Raw genomic sequence first — 22,103 nt, forward strand, 5'->3', positions numbered from 1 at the left:
TTTACAAACATCGTGAAAGACAGACCACAGACTAAATCCGATGCGCGCCAGGAAAACAAAAATAACCCTTTCGAGTTGGTTTGCAAACCAATACTGTGCATTGACGCAACCTACTGTTTGGCTGTGGAGCATTATTGGATTCTGATGTATGCCATCAAAAATAACCCGGAAACGTTCACCACGTAAGTAAAAACCTGGATTTCCAGGAATTTTCAGAAAACGTTGCTCAATGACAACAAACCCAAACAATGAGCCCACACTTGTCTTTGAACATCCTGCCCCCTGCTGGAAGCTCTTGTTTACTACACGGCTTCCAGCACAGAAGCAAGCTGAGAGCAGCCATAAAGCCCAGCTCTCTACCAATCACAACGCTCCGGTCAGGTGGAGGTCTTGGAAAATAAACCAGTGCTGACTTATGGGTTTGATTTATAAATAACATTAATACCGATAGAATAACTCCATTAATGTTAATTCTGTCATTTGTACAAAGTTAAAATATGACATATCTTTTAATATTGAATAATGCACTAATTCTGAGGTTTTGTAACAAACACACAGATCGCAAAGGATTCTGGGTAAAATGTGCCTCTGCTAAACACTGATTGGTTCAGTCATTCATTATGTAAACCAACACGTTAATGTGACGTGTGTTGGTGTTTACAGATAAATGTGCTTTTGTAAAATATTCCATTTTTTTTATTTGTAAAAACAGGCATTTTTACGGAGCCCTGGAAGTGTCATCGCAAAATGTTTTGCATGTGGAGAGAATGTGCGCACGTTTTATGATGTTGTGCGCACGTTTTATTATATTGTAAAACGCGCACTCAATATTGTCTTGACACAAGTGTTGGCTATTCGCCCTATTTACGTTTCAAATCACACAAAACCTCAGAATTTGCCGCGCTGCAAGATCTCAGTAACATTGAGAACTGCATTGAGACGCTCTGATCACACTGCACTTTAACCATCCGCTGCACACAGACAACACCATTAACATCGCAACATAAAACTTTTTATATCGTGCCTAAAACTCTTGTGAATATATTCTCTGGGTTTATAGAAATTATTGTGTTTATTTTATGTAAACATGCGAGAATCACAGGCTGTCTCTCCGTTATTTTCAATGGGAGCTGCTGTGAGCTACGCTCGCTTCCTGTTCATGCCGTTCTGGGGAAAGTGAAGTTTGCTCTTTAACGTCTTGATTATTTTTCTTTACAACACTGTTTGCTTTGTTCGAGACTAATATATATATATATATATATGTCTGAAATTCAGTTTGCGTTTATTAAATTCCACGCAGATTAAAGGTAACAGACATGGATTATTTGTTATAATTGTTTTAGCAAGTTTTCAGAGTATCATGCAGCAGTCTCTTATTAACATGATGAAAGCATAAAAAAATACATTTTGCAGTATAATATTAATTTACAACTGTCATCGTGTTGATTCTCTATATGTTGTTGACTGCAGTGACTCTCTGGCACGCAAGGGATTATGGGATACGTCAACAGGGTGAATGAACACTACTGGCCAGTAGATGGCAGTAGAGACCTTGAAAACTTGCCAAAACAAAATTCCAGATAATCCATGTCTGCTACATTTAAGATGCGTGGAATTTAAAAAACGCAGACACAATAACATCTATAAACCCAGAGAATATATTCACTAGAGTTTTAGGGACTAGAGTTTAATGCTGTTCAATGTAGTGTGTTTCAAATGCATTTCTCAAGTCGTGAACGTACTGAGATTACCCTATCCTATCCATAATGCACTGCAGGGCAGAGCATATATCCACACTAAAACCTTAAAAATTAGTACATTACTTTGAAACTAAAACATATATCTGATATTTTCACTTTATAAAACTTCAGACATGACAATTTAATAACTTGTCCGACATTAGTTTGGTTAAAAGTTGAACCATAAGTTAAAAATGTATGCCTCTGGATGACTTGGGTGATACTGCCCACATATCATTACGGGGTTAAGAGAAATGAGTTTTTATTTTTTTGGGACCAGTTCTCCTTTGTCTACAGAGGATAGAGCGGTTTCTTGTTAAAGCAGCTGTTCTCTGTTTTGCAGAGGGTAGAGCTACACATCAGCTATGAAACATTTAACAGGTAGGTGCTCAACTGATTTTAAGTTTTATAAATATTTGTAGCTGTTCAGCTTTATTTATCACGTTATTGGTCTAAAAATTATCGGACAAAAATTTATCGCAAGATAATTAGTCCGATAATGGTTTTTCAAGTTATCTAAAAAGATAATCCAATAATGAAAACATTATCTTCGATAATTATCAGTTATCGGATTATCGGGACTGTGCCCAACACTGATGATACACAAACACATACTGACAGTGCATCCAGAAAGTATTTACAATGCTTCACTTTTCCACATTTATGTTACAGCCTTATTCCAAAATGGGTGAAATTAATTTTTCCCTCAAAACTCTACACACAATACCCCATAATAACAATGTGAAGAAGTTTCTTTGACATTTTTAAAAATTTATTAAAAAAAAAAAAAAAAGAAATCACATGTACATAAGTATTCACAGCCTTTGCCATGAAGCAAAACTGAAGTTCAAAACTGAGCTCAATTGCATTCTATTTTCCCTGATCATCCTTGAGATGTTTCTACAGCTTTATTGGAGTCCACCTGGGGTAAATTCAGTTGACTGGGCATGATTTGTAAAAGCACACACCTGTCTACATTAAAGGTCCCCCAGTCAACTGTACATGTCAGAGCATAAACAAAGCATGAAGTCAAAGGAATTGTCTGTAGACCTCCGCGACAAGATTGTCTCAATTCTCAAAACTGGGGAAACATTTCTGCTGCTTTGAAGGTCCCAATGAGCACAGTGGCCTTCATCATCTGAAAATGGAAGAAGCTGGATCCACCAGGAATCTTCCTAGAGCTGGCCGCCAGTCTAAACTGAGTAACTGGGGGAGAAGGGCCTTAGTCAGGGACATGACCAAGAACCTGATGGTCACTCCGTCAGAGCTCCAGCATTCCTCTGTGGAGAGAGTAGAACTTTCCAGAAGGACAACCATCTCTGCAGCAATCTACTAATCAGGCCTGTATGGTAGAGTGGCAAGACAAAAGGCGGAAGACCATGAGAAACAAAATTCTTTGGTCTGATGAGGCAAAGATTGAACTCTTTGGTGTGAATGCCAGGCATCATGTTTGGAGGAAACCAGACACCATTCCTGCAGTGAAGCATGGTGGCAGAAGTATCATGCTGTGGGGATGTTTTTCAGTCGCAGGAATTGGGAGACTAGACAGGATTGAGGAAAGGACGAATGCAGCAATGTACAGAGGACAATGACCCTAAGGACGCAGCCAAGATATCAAAGGAGTGGCTTCAGGAGAATTCTGTCAATTTCCCTGAGTGGCTCAGCCGGAGCCCAGACCTGAATTCAATTGAACATCTCTGTAAACAGATGTGCACCAACGCTCCCCATCCAACCTGATGGAGCTTGAAAGGTGCTGTAAAGAGGAATAGGCAAAACTACCCAAAGATAGATGTGCCAAGCTTGTGGCATCATACTCAAGAAGACTTGAGGATGTCATTGTTGCCAAAGGTGTATCAAAAAATATTGAGCAAAGGGTGTGTATACGCGATTTCTTAGGTTTTTTTTTTTTTTTTATGAATTTGCAAAATTTCAAAGAAACCTTTTCATGTTGTCATTATGGGGTGTTGTCAGTAGAAGTTTGAGGAAAAAAATATTAATTTACTCCACTTTGGAATAAGGTTGTAATGGAAAAAGTGAAGTGCTGTGAATACTTTCTGGATGAACGGCACACGTGTGTGTGTACACGCTATAATCTGACCTATACATCAGCACCGCCTCTACATTTAATCTCAATTCTTCCACAACATGAGTGTTTAAAAATACAGTGGGTGAGGCCACATTCAATGAAGAAAAAAATAAAAAGGTTTCAGACAAACCCAACATATTTAACCCATGATTAACATCAGATTACCAACCACCAGTGTTTTGGTAGTAATGTCACATCAGTTTTACAACCATCAGTAAGGGGAAAACACAAGCTCATTTCTCCAGATCAAAAGAACAAACTCCAGCAGATGGTCTCAGGAGTAGCAAAGCTTGATTGTCATAAGCTATGAGATCAGAAAAAAATATCACCCAAACAAAAACAGTAAAACGATTATGAAAAAGTAGTGTTCAGCTACCGAAACACATCAGCACCATTTTGCTACCCTTGCTGACCCCCAAAACGTGACGCTGCCGCAAATCATGAATTATCTACAAACCATTAACGAAAACTTACGCAAACCATAAATATTTGTGAACCGTTATTAATTTTCCTGCAAGCTGTGAATTAAATATCCCACAAAACGTGAACGCAGGTCTGACAAAATGAGGACAGAAACCTGCCGTGGAGCAGAAGAGCAAGAGATCGCTTGAGCTTGTTTTTTAGTATGAATACAGACCATGAAAAGCGGGGCTTCACGATCCTTCTGACTTTCTGGGTTTTAAGCAGGTGGTGTCAGAAAAGACACCACAGGGATAACTGACTTGTGACGGCCAAGCATTCATAGCAATGTCTCTTTTTGATCCTTCCATGTCGACTCTTCCTAACACCATGAACCAGAATTCACCAAGCACTGGATTGTTCACCTACTAAGGAACAAGAAAGGCCCCCTGCACTGCCGCACAATTCGTCATGACAATGCGACGCACTTTGTCCAGCTGGACGCCACACTATATAAAATAATCATTTCATAGCCGATTTTGTATTTGCTCTCAGAGCTTTGCAGATGAAACCATTCTGTCATCGCTCCCAGAATTACAGAGAAATTATGTACAGCTGATGTTTGTGCACATCTGTGATGGAGAACGCATTTGGAATTTTGTCCCAAAGGCAATTATATTTATAACATTTATATAGTAATGGATTGGTAAAACAGGTGCATTTCCACTGCTTCCTATGAGTTAGATAATGTATCTGTAAAGTTATGTTTATTATAGATCTAACATCTCATTATAATCTCAATTTCAAGTTCAGATGCACTGCGTGCAATAACACGCACTGATGCACAGTGTTTTCAAATAGGCTGCACAATGTTCACAACATTAATGCGTGCCAGAAGTTTTGAACATTTCAAAATTTTCTTTGCGCACTGGCACGTAGCCGCACAACTTACAACAGTTTATGAGTTTACTTATTGGCATGCCAGATTGCGTGCCAGTCCATAGATCAAATTTGTGCAAGTGTCAAGGTCGGCGCAAGTCAAGGGAAAGCATGAATCCTCATGGTACAATGAAAGTAAGAGGCATGTAGTCATAACCCCACAGATAGTAGCGTCACACCATTGACTCCTCAGCCAAGCACATATGAGGTCTGTTAGAAAAGTATCAGACCTTTTTGTTTTTTGCAAAAACCTGATGGATTTAATCACATGTGCTTGCATGAGCAAACCTTGAACCTTCGTGCGTATGCGTGAACTTTTTCACACCTGTCGATTGCATCATTTTCTGGTAAGCAGCCTTTGTGTGAGGACATGTGTAGTGCGCTCGGCAGATTTTCATTTCAAGGAAAAAGACGGAACGACTGGAGCAGCGCCGCATCAAATTTTGCCAGAAACTGGGCGACAGCCAGGTGGAAACCATTCGGATGATTCAGGCGGCTTTCGGTGACTTTTCAGTCGTGTGACTATCCGAGAAATTGTGGAAGAGGTGGGCATGTGACAGCATGTCCTGTGAGACTGCAACACGGAGGTGCTTTTGCTCCACGTCAGAAGCAGCATGAATTTCACAGCCACTCTTTTTATGGCCAAATCTTCTGTCTTCTACAATGGAAATCTTCTACAGTGGAATGTACCAAAAAAGTGGTGATGTCCACCTCTTCTGCAATTTCTCGGATAGTCACATGACGGTCCCGCATCACCACAGCATTGACTTTGGAAATAATCTGGTCATTTCAGCATGTTGATGGCCAACCGGAGCTTGGCTCGCTCTCCACCGTTGTGCGGACGTCTTTAAACCGGTTGTACCGCTCCTTAATCTGTGTGATGCCCATAGGATCGTCACCAAAAGCCGTCTGAATCATCCGAATGGTTTCCACATGGCTGTCGCCCAGTTTCTGGCAAAATTTGATGCGGAGCTGCTCCAGTCGTTCCGTCTTTCTCCTTGAAATGAAAAAATGCCGACCGCACAACACACGTCCCACACAAAGGCTGTTTACCAGGAAATGACGCAATCGACAGGCGTGAAAAAGTTCACGCATGCGCACGGAGGTTCAAGGTTTGCTCATGCAAGCACACGTGATTCAAATTCATCAGGTTTTTGCAAAAAATAAAAAGGTCCGATACTTTTCTAACAGACCTCGTACATCAAATTATGAAGAAATTCACATTTTGCGACTTGCGTTTTGCAAGACCTGCATTCACGTTTTGGGAGATATTTTGAGTATTCATATTTTGCAATTCACGGTTTGCGGATAATTCACGATTTACAGTTGATTCCCATTTTGGGGGTTAACACCTTCCCTAATCTGTAATGGAAACCCAGCCAATGATATCGCAATATGACACTATCAGGTAAAAACTGAAACCAGCATTATCGGGGAGGGTATGATATGGTACAACCCTATTGCTGATAACACAAAGTTTGGCACAATTCAATTAAGTTGAGGGGCTTGTGATTGATATGAGGCAACATCATAAATCCATAATCTGCATGGTGTTAGGGCACCACAACAGTGTCAATGTTTAGAAAAGAGGTGCCCGTGGACACAAATGGCAACATACATGCTATGAAAATGTTACATGATCAATATTTTGAATATTTGAATATTCTGAAGTTATTGTACTTGGCCCCACAAATCTTAGAAACATGGTGTCTAACCAGATCCTTACTCTGGATGGCATTACCCTGACCTCTAGTAATACTCTGAGAAACCTTGGAGTCATTTTTGATCAGGATATGTCATTCAAAGCGCATATTAAACAAATATGTAGGACTGCTTTTTTGCATTTACGCAATATCTCTAAAATCAGAAAGGTCTTGTCTCAGAGTGATGCTGAAAAACTAATTCATGCATTTATTTCCTCTAGGCTGGACTATTGTAATTCATTATTATCAGGTTGTCCTAAAAGTTCCCTAAAAAGCCTTCAGTTAATTCAAAATGCTGCAGCTAGAGTACTGACGGGGACCAGAAGGAGAGAGCATATCTCACCCATATTGGCCTCTCTTCATTGGTTTCCTGTTAATTCTAGAATAGAATTTAAAATTCTTCTTCTTACTTATAAGGTTTTGAATAATCAGGTCCCATTTTATCTTAGGGACCTCGTAGTACCATATCACCCCAATAGAGCGCTTCGCTCTCAGACTGCAGGCTTACTTGTAGTTCCTAGGGTTTGTAAGAGTAGAATGGGAGGCAGAGCCTTCAGCTTTCAGGCTCCTCTCCTGTGGAACCTGCTCCCAATTCAGATCAGGGAGACAGACACCCTCTCTACTTTTAAGATTAGGCTTAAAACTTTCCTTTTGCTAAAGCTTATAGTTAGGGCTGGATCAGGTGACCCTGAACCATCCCTTAGTTATGCTGCTATAGACGTAGACTGCTGGGGGGTTCCCATGATGCACTGTTTCTTTCTCTTTTTGCTCTGTATGCACCACTCTGCATTTAATCATTAGTGATCGATCTCTGCTCCCCTCCACAGCATGTCTTTTTCCTGGTTCTCTCCCTCAGCCCCAACCAGTCCCAGCAGAAGACTGCCCCTCCCTGAGCCTGGTTCTGCTGGAGGTTTCTTCCTGTTAAAAGGGAGTTTTTCCTTCCCACTGTAGCCAAGTGCTTGCTCACAGGGGGTCGTTTTGACCGTTGGGGTTTTACATAATTATTGTATGGCCTTGCCTTACAATATAAAGGGCCTTGGGGCAACTGTTTGTTGTGATTTGGCGCTATATAAAAAAATTGATTGATTGATTGATATTTTCACTCTAAACTCTTGTACTAGTACATTTATTGTTGCATCAAAACATCAAACTGGATCGAAGTATTGTTAGATCCAAACATATGTGCTCACACTGTTGACTGGTTTCACATCACAGTGCTCTGCTAGGCCCCAATGAGAAACACGAGTGTGAACATAGACAATCTAGACTCTGACTCCCTGAGGTTTGTTTTACAACAGATGTGTTGCAGGTGTGTGGAGGCTACAGAGCATTTTGATTCATATTTCAGTAGCTGCATTAACAGGTTAGAGTTGGCACACCGCCTGCATGAGAGGACCATCCCACACGTCTAGAGTGCTACAGCTGGCGCTGGAATCTTCGGTGGCAAAGACAGGAGAGATTAGATGTGCGAGGTGGGACTAACAGAGTGAAAATATCAGTATTAAAATTGTCAAAATAATTTTCTGGAATTGCAGCAGTGAGCTGTTTACGTTTGCTGCACATGATAAACATAGAGCAATACAGTGGATCATTTGGTTTCAGGTATTGACAGTTTCCCATGGTGCTCTGTACAAGGTATAACGAATATGGATCAGATACAGATTTTTAAAGCAAAACATACGACAGACGACATCAAGATAAAACTATAATACACGGATCCCTGTACCGTCTCTGCGTGTTCAACCAATCTTTGTTGTGCTTTTGTTTTAATTAGTTGTTTTGTTTTTGGCAATATGGCCGAAGCAGATTATCACCCCACTGAGTCTGGTCTGCCTGAGGTTTATTCCTATTGTTGTAATAACAACAAAAACACACCTGCTGCCCCACCCCCCAAAAAAACCACACCTGTGTGACCCCCCACCTTCATTACCAGTGTTGCCAATATGCTTGCTCAGGGGGTGGGTAAGATTTAATCCTTACTTGTGCAATGGCTTGGGTTGACTTACCTTGTGATGTGGTGCTGTATAAATAAACGGACTTGATGGCTCAATTTTAACGTTAAGAATCAGATTTGTGCTCACACGAAGCAGTAATTAATGAAGTCAGAACTTGGCTGTAAAGACCCGAGTATCAGTAAGCTCCGCCCTTAACAGTACTGCTTTCGGTACTGAAATGAAAGAAAACTATTATTTAAGAGAGATCTCTCTCCCTGCACAGTACAGCTCAGCTCATCTCTAAGTGCAATGTTTGCTACTGTTGATTATGTTAAACTGTACATAAAGAATAAAGCACAATTCTGTTCTGATTTTGATTCTTTGTTCTAAATAACATTAATAATACCATTAAATTACTGGACTAATAAGCAATATCCCTATGAGTAGTAGTATCATTAAAATGTTCATGATACACACCCCCAGCTGTAAAGCAGTACGGTAATTACTTCTCTAAACCACCAAATATACTCCAATTAGATTTTCTACAGACTTTAAAAATTTACCACAGCAGAAACTTGGAAACAACACTTACAAGATAGGTGTTGAAGCTTTCGTTGAAGTCAAATGAGCAGCTTTTGTCTGAAGGGAATGATCTAGGAATGTCATAACAGTCCTGGGATCCGAAATCTGGTGAAGGGAAAAAAAATAAAAATGACAAAATGCATTCATGCTGTATTTGTAATATATTTTGCACATGCATGTATTTAGTTATTAGGCTTTAAGTGGATATGACAACTAAAGAATTTGGTAAAACTGATATAAATATCAAAATATACATACAGTATAGTAAGTTGAAAGTGGTTTTAATTATTATCACTGAGAAATAAAGTTTGTAGTTTCTCAAAAGTGTGTTTCTTGGAAGCGCGCTGGCAGCGTTCCATCAGTGGTCACGTGATGCCGTGACGTCACAACGTGTAGAGTCCCGTCTTTGTCTTTTAGATTGACAACAGGAACAGATAGAACTCAGCATGGACAGTGACAAGATCGAGAAATTTTCTGACTCCTCTTCAAGTGTGGATTATTTCTGACTCGGATCCTGAGGATGCCGCAGCAGTGATTAGACCCTACAGATTGGAGCCGTATCTTTCGGACGAACATTCAAACCAGGAGCATTCTGACAGCAAAAATAATGCAGACAGTGTTTATGGTGGAGCCGAAGCAGAGGCAAGAGACGTGCCAATTCCGATGGATTTTGAAAGGCTGCAGAATACGGAATGGTAAGGGAGGCTTTGATTTTTGTTGCTGCTGTTTATAACACTCGAATTATAGCATTTTCGATTCTAGCATCTGTTTACTGCCTTTGTTATTTTTACGGAGCCGCGATAGTGTAGCTATTACTTGCGGATCACCGTCATTACCTTCGGGTTTTTGCCGTTTGAGTGCCTGGCATTGCATTCATTCGTGTTTAGTTACGTTATTTTCACGAAAGATCCTCGAAAACAACACTGAGCATGGCACTGCCGTGTTTACTACGTATTGAGAACATGGAGATGGTAGAGGAAAGTGTCTGCTGTCAGGAGGAAATGCGTGTGCGAGCGGAGCGAGCGGCAGCCCGACATTTCATGCATCAAACACCACCGCAGCTTTCGATCAATCTAACTGGACTTGAAAAGGCTAAAATCTTTCGCCCTTGTTTTTGTGCAATATGCTGCGACACACTGGTCAGGCATATCGACAAACAAGTCCCTGAGAGCTGTGTCTAATCAAAGTTTCTGCCTCTAATAAAAAGTGTAAACAATGGCCGCCAGGCGCGCAAGCCGATACGGTCTACACGTAGTGACGTATTTCAGGCTTGGTGCTCAGCGGAAAGCTGGTCACGGGGCGTGCACACTTTTCAGTGGCGGGACATTCAAATGTTGTATATAACGGGAGAACTGCGTCCATTTTCCCAAAACGCTTAGGTTGACCGAATTATATAACCTTTGTTACATGTAATAAGACTATGTTGTCTTTAAGTGTCATATCCACTTTAAATGTTATCGGCTATGAAGATGTCTCTTTCCAGCAGTAAATGCTTTAATTTAAAACTCTTTTGGTCACAAAATCATCTACATTAAGAGAAGAAAATAATCAAGTATCAAATCTATTCTTGGTTCAGCAAACATTCCTTTGTTCAGTGGCACAGGTTTGACATTTCCAAATAAAAGCTGCACAGTGTCTTGTTGTCAGTCATTAGGGATTGCTGCAGCTTCTAATGCATTTCAACACAGCCTCAGAAACCGCAGCAGTGCTACAAAAACCTTGTAATGCAAATGAGATTGTCACCTGAGAAAAACTAAAGAGAAGAAAATTAGCAGGAAATAAATAGAAGAGTTCCATTTCTTCAAATTATTTACTGACAAAAAGGAGGGAGAGTGTCACAGGATTCAAATGAACTTAGTATACATTTATGAGTAAGCTCACTAAATGACACACCCACCCTCCCATCAGTGTTTCAAAGAAATGGATACTTAGGGAGACAATGATGAGGAGCATCACTCATATTGTTAAGGAGCATCAGCTATGACATTGTGGCCATGTGGAACATTTCTCTATGCATGACCCAGCAAGCAAGTGCTTCAGTGTTGAGGACGACAAGAGCTGGAGAAAGCCTAAGGGACGCCCACGTTCCACCTGAGACGGCTCTTTACTTTTGAAATGTGGTCAAACCAACCGCTCCACTATCCCAGTTCCTACCATGTACTATACATCTGTGATACCAAATCTGTTGTGATAAAATACCAGAATTAAACTGGTCATACTTTGTACATGCTGACAATTATGTATGTCCTTATGATGCACTTTTGAAAAACAACATATGTCCAAGTATCTCACCTTGAAGAAGGTTTAGGAATGGAATCATTTTCCTTCATGTATGAAGCTAACATTGTGTGAGCTTTCACTGAAATAGTTTATTAGTTGTGCGCACAAGGCTGATGGACAGACCAACCCCCAAACAATTTATTTTAAACAATTATTATTTCTGGGGGTGAGGGTATTTTTACCCTACAGATCATGGGGTGGTATTAATACATTGTGTTTCTTCTACTGGCTTTCCATTTTAGTGGGTTATAGCAACAAAAACCCACTGACCTCTTCAATCATCAAGGGACTTGACAGATGAATCCTAGTTTTACATTCTGAGAAACATTCCCAAAATCCTTAACTGCACAATTTTTGTGTTATGAGCAAATTCCATATAAAACCTCAGAAGCAAAAGAAGTTGACTGATACTTGTAGCATTCATAGAAAGCGATAATATACTTTGGCATGCAGGCATAGTACAGTAGCCGGGATGTGTGAGTCTCAAGAAAATTGAGATACATTTATTCCTTTTGCTAGTATTCATCTTCCTTGATGTTGAGGAATAGAGGTTTTGCAGTCTGAACCACGAATATGCACCAACCTGTAACTGCAACTCATTGGTCGTGTGTGGGCTAATATAGAAAACAATGGGTGTAGGTGTTTTGGCAAAAATCACTAGTATGTGTTTGTCTTTAAAGACTTGAAGGTTCTGACAACAGCCTTGGCTGAAGACAGAAGAGTACTGTATGAGGAAAAATAGTTTGTTATAGCCATTATTCTATTACAGTGTTCCAAGAGGATGTACAAGAGGGGTGAAGCAGTAACAAAAGCCTATCTAAAAGAAACACATTCAAATTATGCTCTTAATGTTTCCATTTGAATCAATTAGGAGTCATATTTTTTTTGGGGGGGGGGGGGGGGGGGGGGGGGTTACACTTTTTCCCCCAATATTGGTCACGGATATGTACGGATGTAACTTTAGTTTGAACTACAGTAAATAAAACTTGGATCATAAAAGAAGAGAAGACGCCAATGATGGCGCAAATGACACCTCCATTATCCTGAAAAAAGTAACAAATGTCTACAAAACCCAGCTTCAAATGCTGTGCAAGGGTATGTCTAATGTGACTTGCTGACACCAAACAGAACTATGTTTAATAATTACATTAGAATGGTTCGAAGTCAATTAACTGGGCCGCCGATTAACGCTCTCTATCACACGGTATCCAAACGTCCTATCCCATTCACACAGTACCTTGCAATTCCATTTCATCTCTATACGTCTACAAGAAAGCTGTACAAGTTTATCCAATTTTGCAAGAGTATGACCAGGAAGGCTGAAAGAGGGAGTGACATCAGGGTCATAACCTCAACAGGACAGCTGTGGTGTGGACAACCCTAAAAGTTATGTGGAACACGAAAAATCAAGGTTTACAACGCCGTGTGATGCCCGAAGCAGCCGTATGCAACAAAGGAAACAAATGAAAGAAGAAAGAAAGACAAATATGACAATGGCAAACACAGGTAAAAATAAATTAAAAAAAAAATTCTGCCGGGGTATGAAAACATTTGAGGACAACTGTATATGATTTAACTGATCTTATTCATAGGAGGGATGCATGCACCATAATTAAATTTTTTGCCAATATTCAATATGCTGGTATTTTTAAACTCACGTTGGCCCACACCCAAGCAGATACTGATATGTATAAAAATTGGAGGTAGGGGTTTGTTAATAATAATTTAATAATTAAATGCAATCCAGTGTATAACCTCTAAATGTATCATGAATTTGATGCACACAACTGAAGTGGTTGTCTCAACAAAAACTGAATAATTTGAGTTAAGTTGGTGTTTATATAGCAGGACTGTATTGCAGTTCAGTACATTTTAAGGTCATGCCTTTCTGGTCAGAGTATGTTTAAGAATATGAAAACAAACCTTTGCGGAGGCGTGAAGAGTCCATGGTGCCAATGGTGTTGCTTCGTAATGCCTTATTCCCAGCACTGGTAGGAACACAGTAGTTTCCATCTGTCTCTGAAGCCGAGCGTGGCACACAATAAGTGTCCGTAGGCGAGCGCTCAGCAGGGGGCGGTGGGTGTCCAGAGGTGGAACTTAGCATAGGCTTTGGTGGTCTGGGAGGGGGAACTACATCTCCCCCACCCTCTGAGCCTCCTGCCCCTGTTGACGCCGATAACGTGCGGAGCACCTGGTACGTACAGTTTGCACCAGGCGTAGGTGGGATGTCATAACTGATGGACAGGTTGCGTATCTGTGTTTCCATTGAAGGCTTCCGGGATGGTGTGTTGAAGACATACAAGTCTGTGGCATCCCCGCCGTCTGGATGGGCCAGAGGAGAGGAGGCCGATTTGGGAAGCAGCACAGTGTCCTGGGAGTAGCTGCGAGGGAGGTTGTAGAGCCCGGTATCAGTTGAGAGGGAGGTGCCACGTGATGGGGGCGAGTCGTAAATGGATGAGGCAGAGGCCGGGTGCTGCGGAAAGAAGCCGTTGTGTGAGGTGTGCTTTGCCGAAGAGGTGGACGATGTGGGCGTGCGGTGCGAGGGGAGGTTGTCGTTCAGGTCCGTCTCTGAAGAGGTAGACTTGGAACACTCAGCATGTGCTCTGAGAAGAAAAGACACATGTATAACAGAATTAAATATACACAAATAAAACAATTCATAGTCATGACTGCTGTCAGAGTATTATTTGAAAACTACAGTTAGTAACAATGTTGTATGCAGATGTCTGATGACTCATTGGTGGAATCAGTGTGCCATTTTAGGACTAAACCGCCCTTCTGAGTTGCAGTGAAAATCAGAGGTGAAGTACCAGGATACTCCAAAAGACGTATAGCTTTCAGGAAAATAAAGACGTCTTTCAGGGCTCAGGCTGCAGTGATTCACATTCCGTCAGTGCACTCTGTGTGGGCCCCAAACAGAAATTTTCATTTTGTCTATTTCTAATTCCCTCCCCCAGCCACAGTTGGTCATCGCATCACAAGACTGGATTGCATCACTGCTGAAAGGGCTGCACTCCCAGCTTCTATTGTCTTTGCCTTCATTCATTATTTCCTTGACTACTGTGTATTACATAACGATTACTGCAAACAAAGATGCCACATTCACCCAGATATCCAGATTTATAAGGCCTCAGTGGAATTAATTTTGTTAAATGTCCTCAATTACTTGCATTTTTTTTCCCTTGCAAAACAAAGTGCAGTCAAGAACAACTCTGCTAGGTCTGTTCTTTTCTGCTCGTCATCAGTGTGGCTCACAGCATTGGCAGGCTTTTCTCAATAATAGTACAGACTTGGCAGATTGCCAAGCCAACAAGACCTCTCGCCACGCCAGAATTTTTAAATAACACCAATAACAAAAATAAATCCATAAATAAATAATAATAATAATGTGTAGTGTCCATTAATCGGGAAATCAATCATTTCGGTGCATGTGCAGAACTCTCATCAGCACAAAGTCTGTTGAAATCACACATCTCTGTTTTTCCTGCTGTACTGCACTCCACACGTGATCCAAACACCAGTTAATCACATCTATACAGAAGTATCCCAGTGTTATTTTCACACAAGTTAAAGGTCAAGGAAATACGAAAAATGTCACCCTGCTGTGTGATCTGGCGAACCTTTGTGCTGCACAAAAGCTGGTTTAAGCCTTATTGTTCACAAACTCACCACTGCCATGTATTCGTTAAACATCGAAAGAAATCTTTTGATTTATGAAGTTTTTCATCCAGGTTTTCGCTTTCAAGGAGCAGATTTCAAAACTAAAATAGCGTTGATACAATAAGATCATTCTTAAAGGGGTCATATTGTGTAAAACCTAGTTTTGAAATCAACCTTTTCCATTTTCATGTGTTTGAGGTTTAATGTTAAACACCTTCAATGTCTCACACTTCTAACAGGATGTTTTCATAGACATACTGTCCTGCTATGTGTCATAGCTTAGAGAGCTACACCTAAATGCTTTTATTTCTCCTCAGATAATTAAAAGACTCCCACCCCCATCTCCATCCCAACAAAATGGCCCAAGATTACTTCTACGAGGTCTGTTAGAAAACTATCCAACCTTTATATTTTTTTAAAAAAATATATGGATTTGAATCATGTGCGCTTGCATCAGCCAAGCTTGAACCTTCATGCGCATGCGTGAGTTTTTTCACGCCTGTCGGTTGCGTCATTCGCCTGTGGGCTTTACTGGTCCACCCCCCTCGTCGGATTTTCATTGTCAGGAAAATGGCTGAGCAATTGGAGCAGCGCTGAATCAAATTTTTCCAGAAACTGAGAGAGACAGCCAGGTGGAAACCATTCGGAAGATTCAGACGGCTTTCGGTGAAGATACTCTGGGCGTCACACAGATTAAGGATCATTACAACCGGATTAAAGATGCCCCACAGTGGCGCAGGGCGCGCCGCGCTCCGAGCAGCCATTGACAGGCTGAAACAACCAGATCATTTCCAAAGTGAAGGCTGTGTTGATCCGGGATGTCGTCTGACTACCAGAGAAATTGTGGAAGAGGTGTACATCAGCACTTTTGCAGCACATTCCACTGTTACAGGAGATTTTGTAATGAAAGACGTGCGGAGGAATTCGCGCGTCGGGACGGAGCCACTAATGGCGCACAACAAAAAGCACATCCGTGTTGGAAACCACTCGGAAGATTCAGACGGCTTTCGGTGGCTTTTCAGTCGAGTGAGTATCCGAGAAATTGTGTAACAGCTGGGCATGTCACAACTTGTCCTGTGAGACTTCCAACACAGACGTGCTTTGTGTTGTGTGCCATTGCGGCTCCGTGCTGACGCGCGAATTCCTGCGTACGTCTTTCATTACAAAATCTCCTGTAACAGTGGAATGTTCCGCAAAAGTGCTGATGTACACCTCTTCCACAATTTCTCTGGTAGTCAGACGACGTCCCGGATCAACATAGCCGTCACTTTGGAAATGATCTGGTCGTTTCAGACTGTCGATGGCCGCTCGGAGCGCGGCGCGCCCTGCGCCGCTGTGGGGCATCTTTAATCCGGTTGTAATGATCCTTAATCTGTATGACGCCCAGAGTATCTTCACGGAAAAGCCGTCTGAATCTTCCGAATGGTTTCCACCTGGCTGTGTCTCACAGTTTCTGGAAAAATTTGATTCAGCGCTGCTCCAATCGCTCAGCCATTTTCCTGACAATGAAGATCCGACGAGGGGGCTGGACCAGTGCTCACTCAAAGCCTGCCCACAGGCGAATGACGCAACCGACAGGCGTGAAAAAACTCACGCATGCGCACGAAGGTTCAAGCTTGGCTGATGCAAGTGCACAATTCAAATCCATATAGTTTTTAAAAAAAAAATAAAAAGGTCGGATAGTTTTCTAACAGACCTCGTATTTTGTGCAATTTTTAATAAAGACCCCTGGTATGCAAAGTGAGAACTGCTAATCACACAGCAATACCACCTTAACTAAGGTGGGGGGGGGGGACTTAATTATACTTTGTAGTGCAGCAGTGGATTACACTGCTTCATTTTACGTCTTAAAATAACATGACAAGTGACTACATATTTGTCAACAGGCAGGCAATGAGAAACTGACAGTATGAGGAAAAGGTACCACTGACACAATGATAAAGCACATTCAGACACATCAAGTCCAGCATTAATGATCATCTACAGTTGAGTGTACACATCCAATACAATTTTGTGTTTGTGCATCTTTATTGGTCTGTCTTTCTGCTACACGTGCAGCACTCCAAACAAACAGGCACTTCCAGCGAGATGGCTGACCACTCACAGACTAGCATGTGGACTCTTGCTCTCACACTCCTCCAGGAGCAAATACTCCTGGTCTCCATCCAACAGAGTGAGAAGATGCACTGAGCTATGCAGCACATGGCACAAAGAAGAACAAGCAATAGAGCACAGAAAAATAATAAATATACATGTATAAAAAAACAGAGAAAATGTACATAAAGCTTAGGTTGCAGTAGATCACTCCAGCAGTCACTACAGATCTGCATACATGGGCACACAACTAACCTGGTGGGTTCAGGTTTTTTGCTCTCACAGTTGACAAGCCACAGGTAATCCTGGAGCTCCTCGGAACTGGACTGAGAGTCCAGGTGGCGAACGCTAACCGGCTGGTACGGAGGAGGCAAACTGGACAGCATTCCTGCTGGACCCACAATATTTCCCAGTGCTGGGTGGGGGGGGCTGTCCACCACCATGCTGCCGATGGCTGACTGCTGAGCAGCTTTTGCTGCCTCTGAAAGAGTGACAAATCAGATGCCTACAATTATTTCAGCTTTCAAGGCTGATGCACTTGTTGGCCCATATTGTTCTGTGTACCAAACAATATTGGCCTCACAACACAGAAAAGAACAAAACATCAAACTGTGTCCTGCATTCCCTACAAACCGTAGCTTTAGTTGAGGTAGTATACAAAAAAAACACCACCTCAACTTTTTTCCCCCTCTGAAAAAACAAAGCGAAACACCAAAAGCTGCCATTTCTCACAGTAAAGGTCATGTTCTAAATGAGTACCGCTGCCCCACAGTTGTGACCTCACGTCCATCTACATGATGATTAAAATAGTTGTGATTATACTTGAAGCCATCTGATACATTTTGTTGTTGATCTGGGTCTGTACGGAAATCTTTTATCTCTTCCTTTAAAACTGCAATATAGTTTTCTTTACTTTATTTTTATTGACTTTTTCAGTTTTACATGGAAAGAAACAACCAATAAACCAACCAATCGTCCAACAAACCAACAAAATACATAAAGAGCTATTCTAGTAAAAGCTGTAGTATTAAAAAAAATTACAAAAATAGTTTTCTTTAATAGAAAAGGCAAAGCTATTGTATGAGTCTACTTTCCCAACTGCCATACCTTCATTCAGTCAAAATATGCATTTTTGGAGCTGAAATATAGAAAAATACAATTTGCCATGCTCGACATGCAAGAGGCTGTCAAGACTGAAAAATACCTCAAAATAATCCACAAAAATCAGTAATGTGATAAACCTCTCAACTGTGCTTTGCCTTGGTACAACACCACAGTGGTGTTGAAATGAAGCAATCAAGGTGCCAAATATGTTTGTAGCACAGACTGCTTTCATTCAAGGAAATTAAAAATACTGCATTAACCATTCAGAAATTACAGCCATTTACAGCACTAAGGGCAGTTTCTTCAAACACAGCCACAGAAGCCTGTAGCTCCTCCATTCACTTTTTCAGAACTGCCTCCTAGTTGAGTATCGGAACAGAAAACGCATACTTCAGTGAATATCTCCCAATTTATCTAGTGATCAAGTCAACATTTAGAGCCTTGAATAGTACAAATTACAAGTGGGGGATGCCAGGCACACAATTATAGATTTTGTTTTGTATTTTTTTTAATTTATAAATTTATATATTTACAAAAATAGATTAACTATCTGTATTGTCTCCTTATATATGCTGGTGTTTGTTAGAATAAAAATTTAATTTGTAAGTGGCTTTTCATACAAAGCATAGTTTTGTTTTTTAAATGACTTGTGGACATTTAGATGATATTTCTTTATTTAAAATGAGCACATCACAGAGTGCAAATCTACTTAAGCAGAGACAAGACACTGAACATTGTTGTTGTCGACATTCTGGTAGAGTAATTTTAAGTCTCATTTGTCATCATTAAACTGTTGTATTTTTAATCAGATGGGAAAACAACTACAAATATAGTGGGTAGAAACCCGTGTGACTCAAGCAACCAGCATACACCCTCACATTTCAAAGGATCTGACATATAAAGTGACACAGTACTTGCAATCAAAGTCTGAAATCAAAGTTCAAGCACAGATTTTATGAAAATAGTACAAAAATAATATTTTTTAGTAATCATTTCAATCCTTGATAACACATCTGGGAGAAATTGAATCATGGATGGTTTTTGATACAACTGGATTCTAAGTTGTCTTCCACAGAATGATATGCTCAAAGCATGAAATCAACGTTCTCAAAATAGATTTTCCCCCCAAAATCACTAATCCATGACCACCATGTCATATCTCATCTCATATCATGTAATAAACTTATTACTACGTAAAAACCCTATCCCTCTCCCACTCTCCTCCATGCTGCTAAGCTTTTATCATGTTATTCCCCATCTTTCCAAAATCTATTTCTGTTTACGGTGCACCACTTGTTCAACTCACCACCTCCTTCCTCTTGCCACTTGTTTGTTGAACTTGTGAGGGCTGATTCATGCAGTAAAAAGGAAAATCCCCTCTCCTCATACCTCCTACACTAACAGGCTTCACGCTCCAGGACTATTACCCCTAATATTACGGCCTGTGATATGAACCCACACTAAAACACTCCAACATTACCACATATGATAAAAGGGAAGGAACTGGGTCTGAACTGCAAAGAGCACAGAAAAGAGAGCCAAGGACATCTTCTGTAAGAACAACTATGAGGAAGATTGTCTGCAAAGATGTTTGTCTTTGGACAGTTTAACACAGTCATCAATTTACTTTGTTAATAACAGCCAGTCTAAATAACTGATGTAGAAGTGCCATTCACGTTGTTACCGTGTTCACCCTGAGCCACATAAAGAAACAGTTTCAGAGATGTGGTAAGTATGACCTTGTAGCAAGATAACCACAGATCCCAGATTCCAATGCCAAAAAGCACATCCTTCCACAAAGTTTTGGTGGTTTTATGCAACAGTATTTCTTTAATGCCAACTCACAGAGTGCAATAACTGCTGGCACAATTAATTTAGCACAAAGAGGGAAGTGGTGCAGTTTTCAAGAATTTAACCTGAACCTTAACCCTCTGAGGTCTGAGGGTATTTTTTGGACAGTTCAGTCGCCTGATATAAATGTTTTACTATTGCTGTTAACAGCTCTACCTGCATCCCACAATCAAGTTTTATGTCTCTTTTTTCAGGACAACCTGTGCTTTCATAATATATATGCTTTTGTTGTGTTTTATAAATGTAATAAAGGTTTACAATCAGAAATAAGAAAGGAAAAAGTCAAGTGGAAAATAATTTTCCACACACATCTAGTCAAAACACAGCAAACTATAATAAACACTTAAAGGTAATTTGAGGTCTTGTGTGAAAGACTGTACAACAAAAAGGTTCAAACAATAAACAAATGTACATTTTGAACAATATATACAAAATGGTCTATGCGTTTTATTTGTCTAATCTCAAAGCAATTTCTGTCTGCTATTACACAAAGATTATATCACAAACTTCTACTTCTACTGTGTTTTGGAGTGTTCTGTGCTGCTCCTAAATCAACTTTCATTCACACTTTGGCCCCTTACAGTCTGAGGAGTGGCCCTCCGCCTTGCTCCATTGCTTTACGCCGAGAAAGCAACACAGTTATCCAGTAACATTCACATGCAAACTAGCGGAGCAATCCTGATAGTTACAAACTCTTTGTTTGAGCATGTGAGATTGTCATCAGAGGCTCTCCATCTGCTTTCACTGATTGCTGTGCGTAATGGCACAGGGCGCATTGGAGACCAATAGTATGTACTCATTGGAGCACCCAGGGGGCTATTCAAACAGGCCAACTAGTAACATATCACTCCTGAAAACAATCTTTGGCTTTTCACGTGAGGTAAATCTACCCTACGATTGGATTTTGGAAAACCATGTGACGGTGAATCAATTCCGATTGGACACACTCACTGCGCACGTCATCACTCAGCTTCTATGAGGAGTACAAAGATGGCCGATAGCTGGCTCGAAAGTCGCGGGATTAACTTTTCAGCAAAAGTTTCTATCTCATATCATTAAAAAGTTATTTATAATTTAGTAAAGCTTGGTCTTAGCCGACGTATACGACGGTGTCTGCCTCAGAGGGTTAAAGGAAAACTCCAGAATAAAATAATGTTAAACTTGAGCAATGTGCGCATTATTTACATAATCCTACTACAGTCCTGCAAAGCCTGAACTTAATCATTGGTGTTTAAAAAAAAAAAAAAACTTCACAGAAAACTACACACGTTTTGTTCATATTAAAGAATACCCAAAGACTAGGATCATTCCGTTTATGCATCACTAACCTCCACAGCACCAAATGATTGGTGCAAACAATGTTTGGGTATAAGTTAAATTTAATATGAATATTTAGGGGTTTATCTAGAAAAATGTCAGATGAGGGCAATTGCTATGGCGAGGGAACGAAGCAAACAAGTGGGTGGTCTTTAAAAAAAAAAAAAAAAAGTAAGTAATTATACCATTTCTAAATATCAGACAATCATGTGGTTTTGCGATATTTTCTAAGGGAAAACGATTGTAAGAGTGTAAATATAAACTCTTTTTTCATTACAACTTTTTGAATTGGATTACAGCTCTTGTCATTAGCCTTCTATGCCTTTACCCTACATGTGCACACAAAGTATCAGAATTTATTTTTTATTTTTTAATGAGCTTGACATTTGCAGCAAAAATGGTACGGAAAAAGTAT

The 22,103-nt window shown here is 40.5% G+C and overlaps 1 protein-coding gene across 9 annotated transcripts in view; it reads right to left on the reverse strand.

Moving 5' to 3' along the window:
- gab1 (GRB2-associated binding protein 1) overlaps positions 1-22,103 on the reverse strand; it is a 152,620-nt gene that overhangs the window by 20,322 nt on the left and 110,195 nt on the right. For 5 of the 9 annotated variants that reach the window (XM_034189094.1, XM_034189095.1, XM_034189093.1 and 2 more), the window contains 4 exons: positions 17,672-17,897; positions 17,427-17,513; positions 13,586-14,265; positions 9,393-9,487 (listed from right to left, as the gene is read on the reverse strand). In XM_034189094.1, coding sequence (XP_034044985.1) covers positions 9,393-9,487; positions 13,586-14,265; positions 17,427-17,513; positions 17,672-17,897 — 1,088 coding nt within the window. The remainder of the gene's footprint in view (positions 1-9,392; positions 9,488-13,585; positions 14,266-17,426; positions 17,514-17,671; positions 17,898-22,103) is intronic. The other 4 variants (XM_034189099.1, XM_034189098.1, XM_034189097.1 and 1 more) reach the window with 1 other exon arrangement.

This window comes from Thalassophryne amazonica, chromosome 15 (assembly GCF_902500255.1).
Source record: "Thalassophryne amazonica chromosome 15, fThaAma1.1, whole genome shotgun sequence".
Lineage (NCBI taxonomy): Eukaryota > Metazoa > Chordata > Actinopteri > Batrachoidiformes > Batrachoididae > Thalassophryne > Thalassophryne amazonica.